The sequence below is a fragment of the Baudoinia panamericana genome (genome assembly GCF_000338955.1).
Source record: "Baudoinia panamericana UAMH 10762 unplaced genomic scaffold BAUCOscaffold_3, whole genome shotgun sequence".
NCBI lineage: Eukaryota > Fungi > Ascomycota > Dothideomycetes > Mycosphaerellales > Teratosphaeriaceae > Baudoinia > Baudoinia panamericana.
Window position 1 is genome coordinate 1,526,304 of NW_006911259.1, and position 14,705 is coordinate 1,541,008.

Here is a 14,705-nt window from a genome sequence, read left to right on the forward strand (position 1 = left end):
AGGCGTCCAAGTCTACTGCTCATCCTTCAACCCCACCATTTCCAATGAATCAGCCCACAAGCGCTTCTCACCCTCCGGATTGTACGCCCACGGCAGATACCCATTACTCTGCATCTCCACATTGTCCGGCCATATCTGCGCGACCCCACATTCATTCATGTAGAAGCCTCCTTTGCCTTCAAAATCCCTGCCGATTGCGGCAAGCACCTGATTAGCCGCCCCTTGCTCTACACTCAGGAACGCCTTCTGGAACTCTTCCTTTTGAAATATTGGAGCCAGCTTCTCCATCGCGCGTTGGTCGAAGGTGAGGAACGCCGCCGTCTGGATATTGCCAGGATGAACGGCAATACCGTGAATGCCGTGCGCCCCATAACGACGCTCGATCTCGTTCGTCATCCAGATATTGGCGGTCTTGCTTTGGCCGTACGCGACGAGCGGGTTGTACCCGGGCCCAAGGTCTACCAACTCTGCGTAGTCCTTGCCTACTTCTAGCGGCTTCTCAAGGTTATAGTTGCCCACCTGGACCGTGGCGAAGCTATGGGCAAGGCTCGAGACGGTGACCACGCGGCTGTTGAAGGAGGGGGTGGAGGATGCGAGCAGGAGCGGCCTCAGGAGCTGAAAGAGATAGAAATGGGCGAGGTGGTTGACGCCGAATTGGATTTCGTGACCTTCTTTGGTCAGGCTGTGAGGGACGTTGCCGATACCTAAGTATGTGATCAATGTTATTGGTTCATAATGGTGCTTTGGTCGCTTACCAGCATTGCAGATTAGCACGTTCAAGTTCTTGCTCCGCCGCAGGAAGTCTTCCGCTCCCAATTGCACGCTCTCAAGGCTCGCATTGTCTATCTTGATCCAGTCCAGCCTCGCGCTGGTATCTTGCTGCAAGAGTTCCTTCTTCACCTTCTCCGCCTTACCTTCGTTGCGGGCACTAAACCAGACATGTGCTCCAGTCTTGAGTAGGCTGCGCACAGTCTCGAGGCCCAGCCCGTCGGTCCCGCCGGTCACCAAGAAGGTCTTGTCAACAAACTTGCCAATGGCATCGTTGTCCGCCAGGATCTGGGCAGTAGTGGGCCGAGCGTCACCTGGCCCTTCGGGAGACTTATGTGCGTCGGCGTACGGGTTGGGGATCGTGGAGAGTGCAGGCGACATGGTGAAAGATCGACGAGGATGGTTGTAGGGTGGCAGAGGTGGTTCTCAGTGCAAACGAAGAGGAAAGTGGTACCGGTTGGAAGGAAGGCATGTGCTGGCGCGGCTGGGGGGCATATATGTATGGCTGCACAGGGGAACATATCGGACATGTCCGGCGTCTGCCTAAGGACGGCGCCTATTATAAAGCTGGAACCGCAGGATGATCTGCTTTGGGTTACCATCACGTCTTCAGTGGAGCGGCTTCGCTCGACCCCAGGGCTGAAAGTTGTGCCGACGGAAGCAGCATACAGCTCGTCACGTCCTATGTTTGTCATGATTGCACCTACGGAACGCTTCGGACCGTATTGTCACGAATGTAGTAATTGTCGAAGTAGGCCTGATCGGTGCGTGACTGGTGCTTTCGCAGCATGAGCTGCATTGGGTAAGGTTGGCACGGAAGAGCGCCGCACGCTGAGTCGTCGCCAAGGTCCTGTAAGTAAGATATTGACAATGCCTCGTTTCGACAGACTCAATAATGCTCAATCTATCGACGATCAACCACGGCGTATAGGATGTACTGTGTCAGTCGCTGAGGTTAAGCTGAACAGAAGAGGTGGATATGCAAGATAATGTCGAGCGACCAATTATGCGCTTGTTACCAGCGCTATACGCCACCGATTCGTAGGCTACATCTAACTTGCCCCATTGAGAACAAACTTTGGAAATACTCAGTGAACTCTCGATGGTGTCCCTCAGTATCAAATTCCAGTAGCCTACGGACTCGCTTAAGGAGTGACCGAAGTGCAGTATGCCAAGAAAAGACGTCCCCTCAGTGCAAGCACGAGAGGAAGAGAGGGAACCGAGACCACGGATCTAGAGCATGTTCGTGTCTTGAGAATAATGTCAATGAGTTGCACCAAGGTCGGCTCACAGAACCAGGTCCGTCACTGGGAGCATGGCCGGACGAGGAAGTACTCCTCGTACTCATCCTTCCCAGGCATTACAGTCATATCCTTAACCTCGAATCCTTGCTTGAGATAGAATGATCGGGCATTTGCGTTGGCTTGAACAAATGTTTCGTAACCAGCAGCGTCACTGATTGCACAAGCCTGCTGGAACAACCTCGTGCCAATGTGGCGGCCTTTGTACGCATAGTCGACTCCGAAAAGCTCAACCATGAAATGAACTTTACCATGCATAAGCCGCTTGTTGTAGTGAGACATGCTCTCGATCATTGGTCTATATGCCTCCACATCGTGATCTGGGGTGAGGTTGTCCACGGTGAAGATGCCAGGTTCCGGATCAAAAGGGTTCATAAGCCGTAGGCACAGAACACCAAGTGACTCCCCACTCATGCGGTCCTTCGCAATTAGGACGTGACAAGTTGGCCTCGCGATCTGTTCGTTAAAGTTGCCGCGCCACCAGCGCCGCATTGCTGGTGTGTCCGGGAAGCACTTTCGAATATACGGGTTAACGGGATGGAACGAGCGGGCAACGAGTGTCGATAGGGAGGTAACATCTTCGGGCTGAGCTTCTACATATTCAATGCCGCTGAGGTCCATGGCGACTCTCTGCTCCCAGAAGATAAAGAAAAGGAAGTAAGCACACAGGAGGGCGAGAAGGAAAGAGATGCATACTCATAGTAAGCGTATTAACCGCTAGTCTCATTTCGGTATCGCGCCGTGTGGGTTCGTTTCTCATGTATCTTTTCCCACTTATGCCACTCTGCAATACTGCTTGAACGCTCAATAAAATGCTTTTCCACCTTGCTGTCCCACCTTGCTCGCGTCTTTCAGTCATGAATGCAACAACATTCTTCCTGTTGCCGCGTACGCCGATCCAACTCCGACATGAGTAGATCGCTCAAATCCATGTCTGTGCCTTCTCCGAGAGCTGGAAAGCTTCCCGTACTTTGTAACGAAAGTGGTGGCAATGATTCGAGTAGTTCAGGGTCCAGAGTCTGCGTGTCTGAGTATCGAGGTGGCTCACTAAACGGTGGATCAGTCTCTGCAAATATTGTGGCTTCGGGACATGATGAGGTTTGAGCTGTCGTCGTAGGTAAGGATGTCTGGGCCCTGTGTTGCAGCTCGTACGTTGACAACGGCAAAGCCGACTCGATGTAGGCGTGCTCTGCAATTGGTGGCACGTAGGCCGCTATGCGGGCATGCTTTCTTCCACAGCACTGCGCCCAACTTCCGTCGTTGGACTGCATGACGGGCGGGCACATTCTGCACGTGCAGCCGTTGAGTCCGCAAGTCTGGCATATCGCGGACGGAAACTGGTAATTGAAGTAGTCGCGCGTGAGCTTGTCGAAGTCGAAGCCCAGCTCTGTCGGTGTTTTGTCCTGAGGAAAGGCCACCTCGTTATTAACGACGCCGAAGGGTGGAAAGGCCGACGGTGGGAAGAGTCCCGTGTCAATCGTCACCTCATTGGCGTGCTGACAATGTCCAAGAATCGTGCTCTGCGAAGAGTTCACCGGTCCTAGACAGCACGAACTCTGCTCTTGCTGGATCGGTGGATAGTATGGAGAAGGATTTACGAGCGCCCGAGGCGCTTGCGGTGCTTCGCCCTGCCACAACAGTACATCCGTTGTGATGTGACCAGGGTTGCCTTGAGGGGCACCAACACCCATCATGCCAAACCGTGCAACTCGCTGGCTAGCCGGCGGCGATTGATAACCTGGAAAGGGGGTGGTGACAGGCTGGAAATCAAGTGTTTGGCCACCCTGACCCGGTGTGCTTGGCACACTGCCGAAAACCGTCGGGCTGTTAATGCTCAGTGCTGGCGTCATGGGTGTCATGCTGACAGGTCTTGGCACGGTCGCGGGTCGTGCAAACTTCGCCTCTAGCACTTCTTTTGTAGGATAGAACTCGACGGTGGGTTTTTGTCGTGACATAAGCGTATGCCAGTCTTCTGACTGGAGCAAGCAGCAGTAGCGGCCCTTCTCGTCACAGCGGCACTCAATGGACCGCTTCTCGCCTTTCTTAGGCTTGTGCGGGCACGTCGTTCTCGTAATGACACATTTGCAGCCACCATTGGCACCATACTGGCAGTTGCACGAGTTCGAAGGTCGTCCTGGTCGCTTCACCGTCCACAGGACTTTCCTTCGACATACGTGGTTGCCGCATGATGTGGTCCGGTGGCCTCGAATGCAGGACATGCACGCTATCTTGCATGCCTGGTTTGTCTGGGCGTCAATGACCTCAATGGTCTTGAAGGGTCGTTCCTGGTCCATGCTGCGTTTTTGGGAGTAAAGTGACACCAATCAGCTGCACTACAATTTGACACCGGCTCGGGTGCTGCCATCAAGGTTACCGGTATGCCGAGTATTGAATGCGTGGTGTAGTCGAGGCACGTGCTTTGGAAGAGGACGGAAGCGCAAGCCTGCCTTCACTGAGTGACTTCTGCAACGCAACAGAACTCGACTCCTTAGTAAGACCTTCCGACACCCCCAACATCCTGCTAAGCTGCTAGAGACTGCACGATAATGAAGGTTCCGGTTGTGAGGCAAGCGCTGACTTGCTCGGCAGAATGAGCAAGTTTTCGGCAAGGGCCGCGACTGTGAATGCACCAGGAATGCCGGTCAATGACGGACGGGTCGGAGTCGCATGGGCGGAGAGTGCGTGGTGAAGCAGAGTTCACAGGAGACTGCGATGCTCGACTTAAGTGACGCTGCACACCGGTCGCTCATGGATGCGAAGATGATGTCTAAAAGGTGCGAAGTTGAAGGGGTGGAGCTCGCCAAGCCCGCCTTGCTCAGTGGCCCGCATTCAAGCCGAGAGCGAAACGTCGACACACCTGTTTGCCCTCTCAGGACTTTGCCATGGCTGACGATGAAGACGCTGACGGGACGAATGGCCTCTTTCAGGAGCCAGAAGGCTACTATCAGCCGGAGAAGGAGGCGAAAACAGTTTCCTATCATACATTGAGCGGGCAAACGATTAGTCTCCGGCTTGTCGGACACAGTCCGCTGTGGGTAGGTGTGGGAGTTCACTTTGCTTCACTTCTCATTCGTTCTCTAATGCGGTGGAAAGGGTCACTTGCTATGGAACGCAGGAAGAACAGTAGCGGACTACCTCGAGCAGAACGGTGAAACTCTGATTAGAGGAAGAACTGTGCTTGAATTGGGTGCTGGCGCAGGTCTGCCCTCTATCATCAGCGCCCTGCAGGGTGCGACTACTGTCGTCGTTTCTGACTATCCTGAGGCTGAGCTGGTGGAGAACCTCCGGCTCAACATCGAGCAAAACTGCATTGGCCGGGACGTGCACGTTGAAGGTTACCTCTGGGGCGCTTCACCTGCAGCGTTACTGCAGTCTCTCCCGGAGAGTGACCGCACGTTGGGCTTTGATCTGATTATCCTTGCGGATCTGCTGTTCAATCACTCTGAGCATGCCAAGCTGGTTGCGTCAGTGCAGCAGACGCTCAAGGAAACCTCGACTGCCTGTGCGCTTGTCTTCTTCACGCCGTATCGCCCGTGGCTGCTGGAGAAGGATCTGGCATTCTTCGAGCTTGCCAGGGAGGCTGGTTTCGTGGTCGACAAGATCCTTGAGCATGTCATGGATAGGGTCATGTTCGAGGAAGACCGTGGGGCAAGAGCATCCTTCTCCTCGCTCGGGTGGAATGGAAACTGACATCTCGCAGGACGAGCTTCTGCGACGAACTGTTTTTGGGTACAGCCTCCGCTGGTGATCAAAGCAAGTTGATCAGTGAAGGCAAACATAACCTCACGACCCAGCAGCCTCATCGCTGGAATACGTCATTCAGGTAGTCAATGAAGAGGCCGCGTATCCTGCTCTTGGTGAGTGAGTGCTGGCGATTCAAACCGATGAACTGTCTCCGGAGCCTCTGCAACTGAGGCACAGACGGCGCAGAAAGGGGCAGCGTAATCTCTTGCTCTGAGCCAGGTATTAGAACTTGACTGCCACCCTCACCAGAATGGTCTGAAAGCCACGTTGATATCGCAGCAACAACGTCGGAAGTGGTCTTGTCGAGATCATACAAGTAGTCTTGCTCTGATGCCGGCTTCACTACCGTGGCGGCATTGGGGCGTACAACCTTCGCCTTGCCATCAGAGCCCACGATAGCTTCCCAGATAGCATCGCAAGGCGGCTCGACATCATCGGCTGCGATGGTGAACAAAGGCGCATCCCATCTGTTCATACCGTTTGGCTCTTCGTAACGGAACACTAAGTTTTCAAAGATCTCAAGCTCGTAGCCTCCATTACCAGCCTTTAACGCTGCCTCATTGAGTTCGCGGCACTTGCTGACCGGTGTACCAATGTGGATGACACAGTGAGGAGTCTGCACCGCTTTGGCCTCGCAGTAGAGCTGGTATCGGAAGCCTTTGATGTAGTTCATGCCATCAGCGACGACGATCACGTCTCTGCTGAGCGAGCGCTTGAGAGCGGAGGAGAACGTTGCCCGAGCATCCTTTTCCAGCCGAGCTGAAGCGTAGACATCTCGCGATAAACCTAGACCTTGATCATCAATGTGAAGGACTGTGAGCCGCTTAACCTTTGGCTGATGGGATTCTTGAATTTTCCGTTGGAAGGATTCACAGAGCTGCTGGCTACGGTACGTCTTGCCACTTGACGGAAAGCCAGATATCAGGACGAGCTAGCATGAATTTATCAACCGCAGCCACGAACCCTTGTAATGTTCTACAACGTACTGGCATGGCTAACTCGCAACACTGAGGTTTCAGTATTGTTCCAGAATGCTTCTATTCATGCTTGAGGATCTCCGTTTTCCGCTCCGAAGAGGATACACCTCGTCTCGCGTCACCGGCCGTCCGGGTCTCGCCCGGAGGTCGCTCGGCTACCGGTAAAATTGCGAGAGATCTGGGGAGCGCGAAGTGGAGCGCCATTCCCCCCACATCGCGAGATGGCTCGAACAAAAAGCATGCCGCTACTACCGTTACTATTCTGCCGCCGGATGAGATCAATGCTCTCCCTCCCACTTCCACTCCAAGCCACCCCGGATAAGCAGAGGACGGCTTACCCGAAACTGCAGCGCGTTTCTCCATCCTTCGTCAGTCGTTCCGAAGGCCGTACAAACCCTACACTCAGTTCCGGGGTGCATCGCAAGCCTGCCTCGGCTTGTGTCCAGCAGGCCCCTCAAGTGCCTAAAGCATCGCAGTTGCCTGCTCCCCGGCACGCCTTGCACCGCTCACCAGCTTGCTCGACCATGTATTCGACAGCAAACAACGAAGGGTCAGCGCGCCTTGCATCTTCAACACTGCCGGTCCGCCATTCCGTCCAACGACGCAATCGCCCGCATCTGCCGTGGGTAGGACGCAAAGACGCCTTGCAGAATCTGGGGGCGAGATTTCCCGAGCATCATTCATCCCACGTAAACATCGGTCGATGTCCTGAGGATCACCGGTGACTGGCTGAATCGAAGAAGTACCGTGTACCTTGGTAGCCTCGGCGTCACCAGCTGTAACCACCCACGCGCAATCGCTCGGGTTAATACAATCTGCGTCTGCCACTATTCGAGAACTTACAATCAGTGACTAACACCTCGGCTGACACTGCTCCTTGATCAAGACGAGCCAACGACAGCTGTCAAGCAGGCTTTCTACGTTAGACAGAAGTTTACAGAAACTTGCAATCGCCATCCAAGCAACTGAGACCCTGCAACGACTGCTGCCTCCGCGAGTCCTCACACTCTAAGGAAGGGCTGCCTCGGGTCGCTGCTTGGTCTAGTCTCTAACAGACGGTTGGCGCAGATAGAAGAAGAGTAGCGATGGTTGAAACAAGGTCGCAAAGAAAGGCATACCCACAAAGACCGCCATACCCACAGGTCAGCACGCAATCGTCGATATCGTCAGCGACTTCGTCAGTGTTCCAGAGCTCGAGTAGTCTGGACTCACTGTCATCGGCTGGCTCGCCTATCGGCGGTCTACCACAACAGTCGCCGAGCATGCTACAACCACAGATGCCATTTGGGTCATCAGCGCCACTACCTTCGCCGTCGAGCAGTCAACCGACAGCGTATTTCGGTTCGATAGCGAAAGCGCAGGCGTCTATGTCACATCCAGCGCAGCAAAGATCACAACAATACGGCCAACAGTTAGTGCCCGGAGCGTATCTGGGACAGAGAGGTGCTGGTGGCGGTGCGCCCGAGACGGCGCCCTATTTGCAGGACTTCAACCTGGTGGCGGAGGCGGCAAAACGAGCGCAAATGGCGTGTTTGACGAGGGACTTAGGCGATATCGGGCTGTGACCGGGACGCTTCCCGAGGGTGCATGTTTGGCTTTGGACGACGACCAGCCCACTACTGCGTTTATGTGGCAAGGCGATCGGCGAATGAGCGTTCTGAGCGTTGCTCCTTTGACTTTGTGTTGCGGCGTACGATACCATTTGCTACTCCAAATCTTCCGAGTCTCAAAGAACAAAATTCCTACCCACATTCCCAACTCTATATTCTCCAGACAGAACATGCTCATCACACATTGTCGTGTTGTGCCACGCGAAAATAGCGCCGCAATGAAGGATCAACGTTGCCAGCCAAACCAACCCATTCCCACTGCTGCAACGTCCAACAGGCAAAAAAATATTGGAGATGTTGTCAATAGAATCTCATAAGATACCATTACTTCCACCGGGGATCGAACCCGGGACCTCATCCGACCTCAATGAAGAGGGTTGGACTCCTGTGAAGGATGCGTCATACCACTAGACTGTGGGAATGTCAATTATTGATTGGGAGAGAGGTGCAAGAATTTTCGTACCCATAGAAGCAGTGCATACAGGGCAAATAAGAACAAATAACTTCATATACTAAGTTGGATGCAGCCGAGGAAAGTGCGAAGCGTGGGGGGCAATGAGCGCCGACGAAGGCCTCTTGTCCTGTATTGATGGAAGGCGATATGTGTCTTTCTACATTAGTTGTAAATTGCGGGATCGAACAAATCGTGCCTTAGTACCACACTGCAGCCCTGATTCTATAAACATTTCGTTCGGTAGGGGGGTTTTGGTAGTGTCAACGACGGCAGGCGCCCATAACAGAGCAGTAACGTAGAAATGATCACGCAAACGTGATGGGAAACTATCATTGTTTCATGATAGCTGTTGAGAGGACTAACATAACTTTCAACATTTTCCATAACCTTAGAAGTATAATCTAAGATAATTCGCCACCGTACAAGTCCTTGTTGTGCCCGTCATCAGCCTCGTGCTTATCGCAAATACCATCGTCTTCCTGCCCAAAGCGCGTGATGAACATTGTCTAAGTAGCCGGTGTCGCAAGGCGGCCTTGATGTTCGTCCAGTACCTCGCCTTCTCAATCATGACTCGAGCCTTGTTGCCATCGGACGCCGCTGTACAAGGCCACGGTACGCAGTCGCCCCCTGCAGAGCACGTGAGATCGAGTGCTCTTTGCTGGGGCTTGTATACATCCTTCAGCTTCACAGAATGCCGTCTTCACCACTTAAACCCGTCTTCACCACTTAAGCCCGTCTTCACCACTTAAACCGTTCAACAGAGGTATGATTGGCTTCAACGACCAGAGGAATTATGAGTGCATTGTAAGCCTTTCCCGCGTCTGCGTACGGTTTGATTATGGCCAGACTTTCATTGTTCGACTCTCGCTTTCACTGCCGTGTACGTGGAGTCAGTTGAAGCCCGCTTGTCTACCGATAGTCTCGAATCTGCCGCCATCCAGCACTGACTGGGAATAGGCAGCTCGGGCAAGCAGAGAGATGCATCTACGCTATCCCATCAGTTTCGGCACGATATTACCGGCGACGGTGCTATAGCCAGAGTTGTCGCGAGTTTGCTGAACGTATCATCCGCTCGCAGTATAGGTAGTCAAGACTCCGAGTGGCGTCCTCGGCGCGATACCGCGCTCAGCCTACCGTTTGATCGGTGTAATCCGCAAGCACCAGCGATCCGAAAGACGCATGGCGTGCAGGCGGTTATCTCAAGGTCTTGTAACCACAGGAATACTATGGATATGGCTTGGGCGTTAGTACGATCAAACAGGCTTGAGAGTATCTGACGATAACCCTGCTTGACTTGGCACATAGACTTTTCATTCTTGTAGCTGATCGCTCCCGGCACATGGTTCAGCATGTCGCTAATATCATTTGTCCCAGTAAGGGTCACATGGAAGATATCGAGAGACGAAGGCGTAAAGAGACCAAGACGTATGGGAGAGTCACGCTAGTCCGCTTTGAGACCGCAGCGGCAGGCTCCGGTGGCGTCGACGCGTGAAAGACTCAAGCGCGAAAGTGAATGCGACAGCCAGCGAGGATGGCAGCCTTGTCATACCAAACCACGGATACGACACTTCACTTCGAACCTTTTCGAATAGACCCGCTGCACATCTCTACTCGAGCCTACCGACAAATGCTCAACATTGCCGCACAATCGACGGCAGCACCACCCGCAGCCTTCTGAGTGGCCTCAGAGGCTGAAACGGCAACCTTCGAGGCCGCCATGGGCCAGCTTTATTGAGAGCTACACAGCAGCGAGCCGGCAATCTTGAGAACAACGCACGCCTAGTAGCACTGCCACGCCGCCTGTACGACCACTACCTCCTTCGATATCGCGCAGCCATGGCCACCTTATCAGCCAACGCTACCCGCGATGAGGTTGAAGATGAGCTCTCTTTCACTACCGTTCTGCTGGACTCCCTCGACCGAGGTGCTGACGACTACGTCTCTCGCGCAAAGGAGCTGGAGGCGATCAAGCGGGAGCTCGAACAGAGACTTGAGGCTTTGGAGCCAGAACCGGAGTCGTCGATGCAAGGCATGGACAGTGCATATGACGAGCAACCTGCCTCGGCATGGTCGGATTCCATGTATGGCCAGACAAACAACAATGGTTCCAGCATGAACGGGGGTTTCAATGATCACGGAAACGGCGTGAAGCGGCCGTATACGAACGGCCACTCTCCAGACACAGACGCGCACCGGTCAAAGCGGCTGACGCCGGATCCTGCAAATCATGGAGCTATTACGACCTTCTCAGCCTACTCATCGCAAAGCAACATCACTGAGCGAGCACGGCGGAGCCAGTTGGCTGCTGAAGCGGCTTTCAAGAGGCGCACAGAGCAAGCTCAAGCAGATGCAAACTTTGCACGTCGACTGAGCCAGCAGCACAGCCGACCGTCTTCTGCGGTCGCTTCATCGTCCAGGCCGAGTGTTCAAACCACTCTGGATCACACTGGCTCGTACCACCGCCCACCGCCTTCACAGGATCCGGAACCGCAGCCCTCGTCTGTCTACAGTTCAGTCTACAATATGCCACCGCCAGGCTATCATCACTACGTCAAGCCGGAACCGGGCCCATTGAGCCAACAAGTGCATGCGTCCTACAACGGTACCCCGGCAGCATACAGGCAGCAAATCAAGCCAGAGCCGAGCTCATCAACCCAACAACTTGTCCAAAGGCACCGTCCTTCGACCACAGGCGTAGTGGACTTGACCTGGAGCGAAAGTGATGACGACAGTGAGGATGATGTAAGCGAAATTGCACCCAACCAGTTCACACCAAGTAAGCGGGCGTTGACCTCCATCAAGACCGAAAGTCGAGCGACCCCAGTGCAGCAGCAGCAGCGGCAGCAGCAGCCGCATCAGCGAGCCCCAGGAGCTTGGCCGCTGCCGCAGCAATATCCTCCGCTGCCGACTTACACCCCGCCCAACGGCTACGCGCCTCCTGTGATGCCACTACCGCCTGGCCCACTCTCCGCCGCGCAGCAAGCATGGCAGATGGCGAAGCGTGCTGCTGGAGGCTTCTCGAGCCAGCCACACCCACTAGCCGAGCTCGGCCACCTCATCAACGGCTATTCCAGCAGTGACTACTCGAATGATGATGCCTTTAACCCGTATGCCGGGCAAGAGGACCTGTTTCGTCAGCGGTACGACACGATCCAGAATACGGACCCCACTCGCACACGTGAGGAGATCAACAAATTGCTCGAGAACATTCGACCTGACGAGGAGCTGCCGGCACATCTTCGCATCCAGACGCCTGAGTCGCTCACCATCACTCTCCATAAGTATCAGGAGATGGGTCTCACCTGGCTCAAGCAATGTGAGGAAGGCTCGAACAAGGGCGGCATCCTTGCCGATGACATGGGTCTCGGCAAGACCATTCAGATGATCTCGCTGTTCGTCACTCGTCGTTCGGAGGACCCAAGGTGCAAGACGACGCTCATCGTAGCACCTGTGGCACTACTGCGGCAGTGGAAACAGGAGATCGAAACCAAGGTCAAGCCGGGCCGCCATAAGCTGACCGTCTTCATCCACCATCAGCAGTCCAAGAAGAAGGACTTCCGTGAGCTGCAGACTTACGACGTTGTCATCACGACATACGGCAGTCTGGCCTCGGAGCTGAAGAGACTGGAGCAATACACGCTCCGCAAGCGACATGACGCAAATGCACGTCCCTATCCGCACGAGAGATGCGCGCTTCTCGATCCTGATGCGATGTGGTACCGTGTCGTACTCGACGAAGCTCAATGCATCAAGAACAAAAGCACCCAGAGCGCCAAAGCTGCATATCAGTTGCGCGCGAAGTATCGTTTCTGCGTCACCGGCACCCCAATGATGAACAACGTTGACGAGTTCTACTCGCTCGTCCACTTCTTGCGTGTCAGGCCGTACTGCGATTGGCAGAAGTTCAAGATCGATTTCTCGACACCCCTCAAGAGTTGCAAGGACTACTTCCAGGATGCAGCCATGCAGAGATTCCAAGCTCTTTGCAAAGCCATCATGCTGAGACGCACCAAGAAGAGCACTTTCGAAGGCAGACCTATTCTGATCCTGCCGGAACGCTCAACGGAGGTCGACAACCCTGAGTTCTCCGAAGACGAAATGACGATCTACAAGAGCCTTGAGGGGAAGGCGCAAGTGACGTTCAACAAGTACCTGCAGGCTGGCACGGTGGGGAGGCAGTATACGGAGGTGCTCGTGCTTCTGCTCCGTTTACGTCAAGCCTGCTGCCACCCTCACCTCATCAAGGACTACGCCATCGCTGCGGTGGCCGGCGTGCAGCCCAACGACCTCATAGAGATGGCGAAGCAGCTCGCGCCGGATGTCGTTGAGCGCATTCGTGTGAAGAACGGTGCCTTCGAGTGCAACATCTGCATGGATGCTACGCCCAACCCAGCCATCTTCATACCTTGCGGTCACGATTGCTGCGCTGAAGACTTTGCGCGGATTACGGACCCGGCAAATGCTATTGCGGCTGGCGATGAGAATGGTGGCACGAAGGCGAAGTGCCCCATCTGCCGTGGACCGATTGACTCGAAGCAAATCACGGACTTTGACAGCTTCAAGAAGGTGCACCAGCGTGAGCTGCTGACGCCAGAGGAGCTTAGAGAGCTGGAACCGGAAGAGGGTGAGACTGATGATGATAATGATGGTAATGACGACGGAGAGAATGATGAGGAGATTAAGGATGAGGACGATGACGATGAAGATAGCGAGACGGAGTCAGATGAGGAAGACCTGAACACGCACTTTCGCCGGCCGAAGGATGATGTCGATGCGAAGGGCAATCTGAAGGGCTTCATTGTTAATGACGACCAAGATCCAGAGGCCGAGCCCCACAGCGAGACTGAGTCCGAGGCAGCGGAGCACGATGATCTCTTCGACTACGAGGCAGCTTCAGCGCAGCCGACTCGCGCAGACGGTTCTCAAGCAAAGATGCGCAAGTCGAAGAAGGCTCAGAAGTCGAAGCAGGGCAAAGGCAAGGGTAAGGAGAAGAAGAAGTCGAAGAAGAAGAAGGACACTAAGCCCATCACCTTGGCCGACCTGCGCAAGCTCGGCACCCGCAGCATGAAAGCCCGCAAAACCTATCTTCGCAAGCTTCGTGAGAACTGGGTCTCCTCCGCCAAGATCGACAAGACCATGGAGACGCTCCACGAGATCATGAAAGTGAAGCGGGGCGAGAAGGTCCTCATCTTCTCTCAGTGGACCTCTCTGCTCGACCTCCTCGAGATCCCAGTCGACAGCGAAGGCTGGGGCTACCGCCGCTACGACGGCAGCATGAACGCCCGCGAACGTGCCGATGCCGTCGATGACTTCAGGACCGACCCAGATCTCCGCATCATGCTCGTTTCGCTAAAGGCGGGCAATGCTGGGCTCAACCTCAACATGGCTAGCCAAGTCATCATCCTCGATCCGTTCTGGAACCCCTACATCGAGGAGCAAGCGATTGATCGTGCGCACCGCCTCGGGCAGGAGCACCCGGTTACGGTGCATCGGATGTTGATTAAGGAGACGGTGGAGGATCGCATTATCGAGATCCAGGAACGGAAGAGGGAGCTAATCAGTACGGCGCTGGATGAGAATGCGAGTAAGAATATTGCGAGGCTTGGGGTGCAGGAGCTGGCGTATCTGTTCGGTGTCACCGCGAGGCCGGAACAGAGGGTTAACTATGTGCCGCAGCGGGCGGACCGTTGAGAATGTGGAGAGAAGAGGTGAAGGCTGGAAAGCATGATGATGATAATGGTACCACTTACGATGGCTCTGCATGTTTAGCGTGGCGTCGGTACGGTTGATGAAAAGTATAGATACCCCAATGGTTCTGCTGGCACAGTGGGCGGTAGCAGAGGTCAACGTG

The 14,705-nt window shown here is 54.5% G+C and overlaps 9 protein-coding genes and 1 non-coding gene across 10 annotated transcripts; 4 read left to right on the forward strand and 6 right to left on the reverse strand.

The window, feature by feature from the left end:
- Positions 1-12: 12 nt before the first annotated feature.
- BAUCODRAFT_104253 (uncharacterized protein) lies at positions 13-1,489 on the reverse strand (the record flags this gene model as incomplete). The annotated part of the gene is made up of 3 exons (XM_007676022.1): positions 756-1,489; positions 526-704; positions 13-477 (listed from the first exon to the last, which is right to left on the reverse strand). The coding sequence occupies exons 1-3, from the start codon at positions 1,147-1,149 to the stop codon at positions 13-15; spliced, it is 1,038 nt and encodes a 345-aa protein (XP_007674212.1). The 5' UTR covers positions 1,150-1,489.
- Positions 1,490-2,087: 598 nt separating this feature from the next.
- Positions 2,088-2,654, reverse strand: BAUCODRAFT_52791 (uncharacterized protein; the record flags this gene model as incomplete). Its single annotated transcript, XM_007675477.1, has 1 exon — positions 2,088-2,654. A coding segment is annotated over one exon (567 nt), but the record flags the coding sequence as incomplete, so codon positions are not given.
- Positions 2,655-2,832: 178 nt separating this feature from the next.
- BAUCODRAFT_398032 (uncharacterized protein) lies at positions 2,833-4,567 on the reverse strand. The gene is made up of 2 exons (XM_007676023.1): positions 4,488-4,567; positions 2,833-4,427 (listed from the first exon to the last, which is right to left on the reverse strand). Exon 2 carries the CDS (start codon positions 4,361-4,363, stop codon positions 2,921-2,923), a length of 1,443 nt encoding a protein of 480 aa, XP_007674213.1. The 5' UTR covers positions 4,364-4,427; positions 4,488-4,567; the 3' UTR covers positions 2,833-2,920.
- Positions 4,568-4,951: 384 nt separating this feature from the next.
- On the forward strand, positions 4,952-5,817 carry BAUCODRAFT_120564 (uncharacterized protein; the record flags this gene model as incomplete). The annotated part of the gene is made up of 3 exons (XM_007676024.1): positions 4,952-5,104; positions 5,163-5,717; positions 5,770-5,817. The coding sequence occupies 3 exons, from the start codon at positions 4,952-4,954 to the stop codon at positions 5,815-5,817; spliced, it is 756 nt and encodes a 251-aa protein (XP_007674214.1).
- A 51-nt stretch (positions 5,818-5,868) lies between these two features.
- Positions 5,869-6,805, reverse strand: BAUCODRAFT_146255 (uncharacterized protein; the record flags this gene model as incomplete). Its single annotated transcript, XM_007676025.1, has 2 exons — positions 5,869-6,744; positions 6,800-6,805. The coding sequence occupies 2 exons, from the start codon at positions 6,803-6,805 to the stop codon at positions 5,869-5,871; spliced, it is 882 nt and encodes a 293-aa protein (XP_007674215.1).
- A 1,070-nt stretch (positions 6,806-7,875) lies between these two features.
- On the forward strand, positions 7,876-8,355 carry BAUCODRAFT_22547 (uncharacterized protein; the record flags this gene model as incomplete). The annotated part of the gene is made up of 1 exon (XM_007675268.1): positions 7,876-8,355. The coding sequence occupies one exon, from the start codon at positions 7,876-7,878 to the stop codon at positions 8,353-8,355; it is 480 nt and encodes a 159-aa protein (XP_007673458.1).
- A 370-nt stretch (positions 8,356-8,725) lies between these two features.
- Positions 8,726-8,822, reverse strand: BAUCODRAFT_t11. Its single transcript has one exon. It is a non-coding gene; the product is annotated as a tRNA-Val (tRNA).
- Positions 8,823-9,205: 383 nt separating this feature from the next.
- On the forward strand, positions 9,206-9,772 carry BAUCODRAFT_398269 (uncharacterized protein). The gene has a single exon (XM_007676026.1). It carries the CDS (start codon positions 9,391-9,393, stop codon positions 9,601-9,603), a length of 213 nt encoding a protein of 70 aa, XP_007674216.1. The 5' UTR covers positions 9,206-9,390; the 3' UTR covers positions 9,604-9,772.
- On the reverse strand, positions 9,773-10,236 carry BAUCODRAFT_398268 (uncharacterized protein). The gene has a single exon (XM_007676027.1). It carries the CDS (start codon positions 10,203-10,205, stop codon positions 9,942-9,944), a length of 264 nt encoding a protein of 87 aa, XP_007674217.1. The 5' UTR covers positions 10,206-10,236; the 3' UTR covers positions 9,773-9,941.
- A 1,798-nt stretch (positions 10,237-12,034) lies between these two features.
- BAUCODRAFT_41782 (uncharacterized protein) lies at positions 12,035-14,491 on the forward strand (the record flags this gene model as incomplete). Its single annotated transcript, XM_007675456.1, has 2 exons — positions 12,035-13,621; positions 13,841-14,491. Coding segments are annotated over 2 exons (2,238 nt in total), but the record flags the coding sequence as incomplete, so codon positions are not given.
- Between the last annotated feature and the right edge of the window lie 214 nt (positions 14,492-14,705).

Bases quoted from the DNA above. Each gene is read 5' to 3' on its own strand.
- BAUCODRAFT_398032 (XM_007676023.1), bottom strand. From the start codon at position 4,363: ATGGACCAGGAACGACCCTTCAAGACCATTGAGGTCATTGACGCCCAG.
- BAUCODRAFT_398269 (XM_007676026.1), top strand. From the start codon at position 9,391: ATGTTCGTCCAGTACCTCGCCTTCTCAATCATGACTCGAGCCTTGTTG.
- BAUCODRAFT_398268 (XM_007676027.1), bottom strand. From the start codon at position 10,205: ATGCTGAACCATGTGCCGGGAGCGATCAGCTACAAGAATGAAAAGTCT.